Source organism: Thalassophryne amazonica, chromosome 3 (assembly GCF_902500255.1).
Source record: "Thalassophryne amazonica chromosome 3, fThaAma1.1, whole genome shotgun sequence".
Taxonomy (NCBI): Eukaryota; Metazoa; Chordata; class Actinopteri; order Batrachoidiformes; family Batrachoididae; genus Thalassophryne; species Thalassophryne amazonica.
Window position 1 is genome coordinate 3,810,454 of NC_047105.1, and position 9,174 is coordinate 3,819,627.

Sequence of the window (9,174 nt, forward strand, 5' to 3'; positions counted from 1 at the left end):
AAAACCGCTCACCCACACAACGTCACACACGCTGTCTGCCATCTGCCCTGAACAGTGTGAACCGGGATTCATCCGTGAAGAGAACACCTCTCCAACGTGCCAAACGCCAGCGAATGTGAGCATTTGCCCACTCAAGTCGGTTATGACGACGAACTGGAGTCAGGTCGAGACCCCGATGAGGACGACGAGCATGCAGATGAGCTTCCCTGAGACGGTTTCTGACAGTTTGTGCAGAAATTCTTTGGTTATGCAAACCGATTGTTTCAGCAGCTGTCCGAGTGGCTGGTCTCAGACGATCTTGGAGGTGAACATGCTGGATGTGGAGGTCCTGGGCTGGTGTGGTTACACGTGGTCTGCGGTTGTGAGGCTGGTTGGATGTACTGCCAAATTCTCTGAAACGCCTTTGGAGACGGCTTATTGGTAGAGAAATGAACATTCAATACATGAGCAACAGCTCTGGTTGACATTCCTGCTGTCTGCTGTCCAATTGCACGCTCCCTCAAACCTTGCGACATCTGTGGCATTGTGCTGTGTGATAAAACTGCACCTTTCAGAGTGGCCTTTTATTGTGGGCAGTCTAAGGCACACCTGTGCACTAATCATGGTGTCTAATCAGCATCTTGATATGGCACACCTGTGAGGTGGGATGGATTATCTCAGCAAAGGAGAAGTGCTCACTATCACAGATTTAGACTGGTTTGTGAACAATATTTGAGGGAAATGGTGATAATGTGTATGTGGAAAAAGTTTTAGATCTTTGAGTTCATCTCATACAAAATGGGAGCAAAACCAAAAGTGTTGCGTTTATGTTTTTGTTGAATGTGTGTGTATGTAGCCACGCAGTGTATCGGCAGACAGTCTGGATTCTGATGATGGAGATGATCGCTCTTTTGTTCTGGACGAGGAACCAGAGCAGGTGGTCCACCGACGTCCACACAGAGCTCCACAGCTTCTGTTTGCAGTTTCTCCAGGACTCAGGTGCTATGAGCTACGTCCCAGCGCTGAGTCCTGGAACTCAGAGATGCAGACACACACTGCTCCAGCTGTGGCTCCAGGCGTGTTTCATTAAAGCATCGAGATCATTATTAATTTAGTTTTTTTAAGTTCCTCTTTCGTCCTTTTTGTGCTCTTGCTTCGCAGGTTATTCAGTAATAACGCTCTTTCATCCACCTTTTCTCAACGAATTGTGACTTCTTCCCCCCCCCCCTTCATTCAGGAATCGTCGTGTGCCTTGTGACTGGGCCATTGACCTTTATTAACCCCCGTAGTCTAGGGTATATTTGGCCTTTTTTGACTACTTTTGGTTTCTTTAGAATTTACCTTAAACTGTTTACTTTGCCTTGTTTGGTGTAATTTGTTTCAGCACAACCTCACCTGTATGAATTTACAGTTTTTCTTTCATTCTGACATAACACAATGAACCTAAATTCACATAAAACATAAAATCTTAATTGAAAAGTTACTTCTTTTTTTTTAACTGTGAAAACATGTTTAACAAGCTGTTTTTATAACTTCCAATGCAAGAATAAATTGTAAATTTTGAAAATGTGCAGATGTCACAAACAAAGTTATATACAACAGTATCGTTTATTGTACATCTTCAAAAGTCCTCAATAACCTACAGTACATTCAAAATTCAGCTGCTCGTTTGCTCACTGACACAGGAATGAAAAAATGTCTGCTTTTTGGCGGATTTCCACTTTTTTACCAGTTGCCTGGGTCTTTTTTTTTTTTTTTTTTTTTTTTTTGATCAGTATTGTTTAGTAGGAAGCGTTAAGTGTTGTGCTTTTCGATCAGGCAGGTTTTGGGCAGCTTTGGGGCCCTTGAAGTAAAGCTGTTTTATTTCGCTTTATCTTTATTTTTCCATACTAAAACCCTCTAGAGCATATGTCTGAGTGATATTACCTTTTTATGTTAAACCAACCTGTTGTGGTCTTCTGAAGTAGTTGATGTATTTTATAACTTAAAAACAGGACCGATGCTAACACGTTAGCATGTCTATGGCATTTTCAATGTTAAAGTTAGCATTAAGCTGTACGCATCTCACCACTTTTGTGTGCATTTGTTTTCTGTATAATAATTAATGGCTCAGCGTTTGTCGTAAGAGTCAAATGTATTACAAATTGTAATACGAGTATTTTTAAAATGTATTTTTATTTATATATTATTATTAATAACAACAACAATAGTAATAACTAATAATGCTACAATACAGTTTTAGAGAGAGGTTAAAAAGAACCCGTTAAAACACAACAGTAAAGATAAAACCAACTAACAATGAACATAAATAAATACATATAGAAATAAATGTGTTTCCTGTGAACAAATAGTGACTCTTACACCTCAACATCCCTGTTTATTTAAGTTTGACAATTTGTTTTGATCAAACCATATTTTCAGTTTGTTAATTTCTTCAGTGATTTCCTCCAGAACGATCTGCCAAGCTAGAAAACTGCTGCCTCCTAGTAAGAGCAGAATACTACTGGAGGAGTGATTTTGAAGAAGGAAAGTTGGGTTTTTCCCACCAAAATGGGTCCTCTTTGCAATAAATGTATATTGGTATAAAAAAATTTAACAGAAGTTTTTCATCAACTTCTTCTGTGTTTAGAATGCTCAATTTGATAACCTCACAGAATGCGAAGATACTTAAAACTGTGCATGTTAGCAGTTAACTTTATGCTAACTATGTTCTATCAGTTGATGTAGTCACAAACTAAATTTTATGCTTTCTGGTGCTAAAATGTCCTCTTAAGCACAAAAGATGTGTAAAATTTGAGAATGACCTTGACCTCCAATCACCAAAATAACCATATAAATTGATTTTGTGTACTGGAAAACATGGGAAATTACATCTTATTTGCTGAAATAAGCAGAAAATTGACTGATTTATGACAAATTTCAAATTTCTCACTCACCCATATTTGACCCTGAAAGTGCTCACCTGCAGGATTCAGAAAGTGTCAGTTACATAAATACATGCCACAGAACAAACAGTGGTTTTTGAAGGTTACTGGCACCCCGTATGAGGAATCACACTCACTTTTTCTATCTACCGGTTGAGAATTGAGAACCGATATGTCAAAGTTGGCCATTTTTACTATATTTTAATGTAACACAATCTGAGGCCATTTTGACATCAAATTTTGAACTGACCAAAATTCAAGTAAAATTTTGCCTGATTGAAAAACTAACTTTGCCAATCCTAATCAATCTACTTGAAGGGTATGTGGTGAAAATTTCATCAAAGTCAGAGTCGTCATCCTGCCTCCCCCACATGATTTTCTCTGAGACAGCTCATTAATACTTTCATGTGACTTTGACACGGAGACGCGTCAGATGACTCCAGAGGGTTAATGCACTTGGGGGCTTGTCCACATGAGGGAAAATGAAATTGGTGATGTCAGAATACACTGAGGATTTATCAAAGTCAAAAAGAAATTTAGAAGGAGATAATTGTGTTGGCTGATGATTGTATTTTGAATTTGAAAGTTTGGTGTTTGACAGACTGCTGCCTCCTCAAACAGAATAAAAATAACTATAAATGAAAGATCAGACATATTTAAAGATTTTAACAGTTCATTTCTTTAAGAATAAATATCTCCATATGTAACAGGTGGACCAGAAGACATTTTATTACAACTCCTAATTCCATTTCATTGATGTGTCACACAGATAAACACACAAACATCAAAGGGACTCTGTGCGATGATGCACACATGACTAGTGTGTGTGTGTGTGTGGGGTGTTCTGCTATTCAAGTACTGACTTGTCTTCCATGTATGTTAGTTTTTTTGTGCCCAGTAACTGCAGTGGTTGATTTCATTTAATTTTGTGCTTACGACCATTAACACTTGCAGAATCGTCATTTCAGTGCTGCTGTGTGTGTCACATTACCGCCCTGTATCAGCTGCACATTTACTCTGAGTAAATCACTCACATAACTGTCTCCACCCCAATACACAAAAGTTTGGACTGCTCGCACAATTTAGTGCTCCTTACCTTTGACCTTAATAAATCATGTCCTCAAGCTGCATGGTCTCAGTCCACGTCCTGACCTTGGGCAGGGGAAATGAATGTAAGGCATCAGTGTAAAGTGTGTTGAGTGTCTCCTAGATGAAAAATCACCATCGAAATGCCGTCCTACTTCCTTCTAAGCGTGTGTGTGTGTGTGTGTTGTAACTGATTGCCTGATACTTTTTGGTCTGTTAGCTGCAGAATACTGAACTTCATTTGTCAGATCTTATAAAATGCAGACCACAGTGGCCACCAGACTGAGGCTTTGGCACATTTGGCCTTGGGGCAACTGTTTGTTGTGATTTGCCGCTATATAAGAAAAAAGTTGATTGATTGATTGATTTCTCCGACGCTCCGGTGTTTCTGTTTCCGATTACAGTGATGATGCACGTTGATGGTGTGAAGAAGTCATTTTCAGCAGATTTTTGACTTGTGCCTGTGTGTGTCTGCAGGGCACCAGCGTCCTGTCTCCAGTGTTACATATCGGCTCAGTCATTGTCTTGGCGGTCATGATTTATAAGAAGTCTGCTGTCCAGCTCTTTGAGAAACACCCGTGTCTTTACATCCTGGCATTTGGGTTTGTCTCTGCCAAAATCACCAATAAATTAGTTGTAAGTTAAACATACTCTTTGAATGGGGCATAAAAAAAATCCACTGTCAATAAATTTCTGACAGTTATTGATTAAGTCAGACATTCTGTGGTCGTTATGGATTATAACGGACTGTACACTCTGTGTGTGTGTGTGTGTGTGTTTTGCATCTGTGTTCGTAGGTAGCACATATGACAAAAAGCGAGATGCATCTCCACGATCTCGCCTTCCTGGGACCGGGACTGCTGTTTCTGGATCAGTATTTCAGTAGTTTTATTGATGAGTACCTGGTGCTGTGGATCGCATTAGTAAGTACACACAGGACGGGCACCACTACACACTGTAAATCATCCCAAAAGACATTTTGCCAGCAGTAAAAAGGCTCTGGACTTTATATTATTTTATTTTAGTCTTTTGACTTTCTATTTTTACCGGCTCTGAGACTCACTTCCTCTGTCAGTCTTTCAATCAATCAATCAATTTTTTTTATATAGCGCCAAATCACAACAAACAGTTGCCCCAAGGCGCTTTATATTGTAAGGCAAGGCCATACAATAATTATGTAAAACCCCAACGGTCAAAACGACCCCCTGTGAGCAAGCACTTGGCTACAGTGGGAAGGAAAAACTCCCTTTTAACAGGAAGAAACCTCCAGCCGAACCAGGCTCAGGGAGGGGCAGTCTTCTGCTGGGACTGGTTGGGGCTGAGGGAGAGAACCAGGAAAAAGACATGCTGTGGAGGGGAGCAGAGATCGATCACTAATGATTAAATGCAGAGTGGTGCATACAGAGCAAAAAGAGAAAGAAACAGTGCATCATGGGAACCCCCCAGCAGTCTACGTCTATAGCAGCATAACTAAGGGATGGTTCAGGGTCACCTGATCCAGCCCTAACTATAAGCTTTAGCAAAAAGGAAAGTTTTAAGCCTAATCTTAAAAGTAGAGAGGGTGTCTGTCTCCCTGATCTGAATTGGGAGCTGGTTCCACAGGAGAGGAGCCTGAAAGCTGAAGGCTCTGCCTCCCATTCTACTCTTACAAACCCTAGGAACTACAAGTAAGCCTGCAGTCTGAGAGCGAAGCGCTCTATTGGGGTGATATGGTACTACGAGGTCCCTAAGATAAGATGGGACCTGATTATTCAAAACCTTATAAGTAAGAAGAAGAATTTTAAATTCTATTCTAGAATTAACAGGAAGCCAATGAAGAGAGGCCAATATGGGTGAGATATGCTCTCTCCTTCTAGTCCCTGTCAGTACTCTAGCTGCAGCATTTTGAATTAACTGAAGGCTTTTTAGGGAACTTTTAGGACAACCTGATAATAATGAATTACAATAGTCCAGCCTAGAGGAAATAAATGCATGAATTAGTTTTTCAGCATCACTCTGAGACAAGACCTTTCTGATTTTAGAGATATTGCGTAAATGCAAAAAAGCAGTCCTACATATTTGTTTAATATGCGCTTTGAATGACATATCCTGATCAAAAATGACTCCAAGATTTCTCACAGTATTACTAGAGGTCAGGGTAATGCCATCCAGAGTAAGGATCTGGTTAGACACCATGTTTCTAAGATTTGTGGGGCCAAGTACAATAACTTCAGTTTTATCTGAGTTTAAAAGCAGGAAGTCTTTGTGAGGACTATCTGTCTCACACTACAGTCAGGGATGTCTCAGTGACACAATGGTGACAACTTTGACCAAGAATTTCTCTAGTCTTTGAACTAAAAAAAAATGTTTTGCAAATTATACAAACTTGAATTTTTTGATAATTTAAAGTTTTTTGTTTTTTTAATATAGGAGTAATAATTTTGGTCTTACAACTGATCCTTGTGGAACACCACACCTAATTTCTTTAACTTGATTTATGCTTTCCATTCTGATGCCTTTACTTTTTTTCCACGTGAACAAAATTATGCATCAAATCTCGTCAGAGTATTTGGTGGCAGCCTAGACTCTGGCCACTAGAGGGAGTGTTGCTGTGGAGACTCACAGAGGCCTGTGTAAGAACTCGAGCGCACAGCTCCTGTACTGCAACAGGTTCAGAGCGGGTAAAGGGTGACAGGGAGTCCCAGCTGTGTACAAATTAATTGTAGCCCTTTTTTCTCCTGCTTGTGAAGCTGTAACATTATTAAATAAATATCTGATCTGCAGTGCGGTGTGCAGTCAGTCATTACTAAAAATCAGATGTTATTCATTTTTACTGTTGTGTTTTTGTGTTTGTCCCACAGATCATTTCTTTTATGGACTTGCTGCGTTACTGCGTCAGCGTTTGTAACCAGATCGCCTGCCATCTTCACATTTTTGTCTTTAAAATTGAGCCTTCGCCAGCCATCTGCTCACCGCGCTGAGGATGTCCTGGATGGACCCGGACTCTGACCCTCAGCCCCCCACAGGACTGTGGATCTTTTTTTTTTTTTTAAGGTTTCTGGTGCTCCTGGCTTTCTTCCATCTGGACCTGATGGCACTTCAGATTTTTTTTTTTTTTTTTTTTAAATGTATCCACGTCTTCTGTTGTCGATTCTGAAGTGTTGAGAAATTTGCTTTGGGGCATTAAAATGTTCCTTGGAACCAGTTTTATTCATTAATGCTACAGAAGACAAATGTCATGAAGCACGCAGCCAAATGTCTTTAAGACTGATCGGTGTCTTTACACGTCCATGCTGCAGATATTTGGTATTGATGCAGCTGTTTAAGACAGAAGATGAGCTTACAAATGTAGACTGATTTAACTGTTGTAGACTGTCTCAAACCCGCGATGCGCTGTTTGGTTGTTGGGTGTCTGAGATTGAGTCTAATGTCGCACACGGCGCATCTCTGGTGTCACGCTTCACGCCAGCACCTGGATACAGCGTCCACTGGCGGAGGGGATTTTTTTTTTTTTTTTTTTTAACGAAAAGTTTGTCACTTTGCAGAACTTAAGCCATCTCATTAATGACGAGCAGTAACGTACCCCAAGTCTCCTTCTGGATGTCACAAAGGCAGCTGTTGTGATGTCACAAAGCCAGTCATTTTTCTGTTTGTAAGTGTAGTAAAGTTGAAACTGACCTCTTTAGCCAACACTTTTTGTTTGTTACTTTATTTAAGGTGATGATGGTTCCGAAAAGAAGTTTCTGGACCAGGTTGTGCGACTCTGAGCCGAACAGTTTTGGGTTTAGTGTTTTCGTTCCATGATAAATGTACAAGCACGTGACTGCTTCTCAGCATATGAGGCAAACTGATCAGTAACTCAGATGGACTTTTAGTCTGTAAAGGATCAGATTGTTTTTCCTGTTAACAGCGGGAAGGTCATGGAAGGCAGGAAGGCATGTCATTGATCCAGGTCCAAACAGGTGAGGATTCAGGATGGTGTGGCATTGAGGCTTAACCCGCCATCACTTGCATGTTTCTTCCTCTTGCTCATGTTAAGAGGAAGTGCAGATGCAGGATGGCTGCTCATGGACTGAACGCGTCTCTGTGGCAGAACTGCACTTTATGCTCAACGGAAGGATGAGAAAAACGACCCCCCCCCGTTCCAGTCCTCGTAAACGGGGATCAGTTTTTCAGACTACCTTTGCGGGTATCGAGGCGGTGACTTCACCCGCTGGCAGCTGTTATTCTCTGAGTAAACACAGGCACAGTGCCTCCTGCAGGCCGGCTCTTGAAGCTTGCTGTTGCTGAACGCTGCCGTGGTGCACTGAACGTGTGCAGACTGACTCTTTACTTTCCTGCTTTTGCATCCTCTGCCTGTTTTGATTTTTGTGTCATCTGCACATGTTGTACTGCTCCTGTATTTGTTTTAAGTGTTCAGTAAGACCCAGAATGCCAAGCGGCTGCTTTGTTTTTTTTATGCAGGTGCATCTCAAAAAAAATTTGAATTTTGTGGAAAAAAGTTATTTTTATTTTCAGATATTTCATAAAGTGAAATTGTATGCACTGTGTTTTCTGTATAAGTCACACCTTTTTTCTGTATTATCAGCTGTTTAACTGGGGATTTTTGTGTTATTTAAGTGTACTTTTCATTAGCATTTATTCTTTTATTATTAGATTGTTTTAGTGCTTTGATTCCTGGAAAAGTCTGATATAAATCATAATTGTTCTTGTTTATAATAATAATAATAATAATAAATGGGTGAAGGTAGGGGTGGGTGAGTTTCCTGTGCAGAAGGTTGTCTGTTCAAGACCACCCCTGCTCATTTCTCCACATAATGTGGAGTTGTCACGAAGAGCATCCGGCATAAAATCAACGTACAGATCCACCTCTCATCTGCTGTGGTGACCCCGAATGATTTATATCCTCCTTCAGTATAGATGTTGCAGGACCTCCCAAACAATAAATAAAAACCTCAGAAAATACAGTACAAGTCAGGTTTTTTTAAATAACCATTTACTTTCCCAGGAGTTGATGCACAAAATAATCTTGAATAATTAAAGTACATGACAACAATGCAGAAAAATCCTAAAACAAAGAGTTGACTTAAAAAATACAACAAAGGGACTTGTGTTTTTAAGTAGTGTTTAAGTGCTGTGGGTCAGTAATGTGTTCAAACTGTCATCATCATCCTCCAGTATGTTGGCCATCACTTTAATTGTTCAT

The 9,174-nt window shown here is 40.2% G+C and overlaps 1 protein-coding gene across 1 annotated transcript in view; it reads left to right on the forward strand.

Moving 5' to 3' along the window:
• cept1b (choline/ethanolamine phosphotransferase 1b) overlaps positions 1–8,518 on the forward strand; it is an 86,056-nt gene extending 77,538 nt beyond the window's left edge. The window contains exons 9-10 of the mRNA XM_034164667.1: positions 4,787–4,912; positions 6,830–8,518. Coding sequence (XP_034020558.1) covers positions 4,787–4,912; positions 6,830–6,949 — 246 coding nt within the window. The 3' untranslated portion in view covers positions 6,950–8,518. The remainder of the gene's footprint in view (positions 1–4,786; positions 4,913–6,829) is intronic.
• The last annotated feature ends 656 nt before the right edge of the window (positions 8,519–9,174 follow it).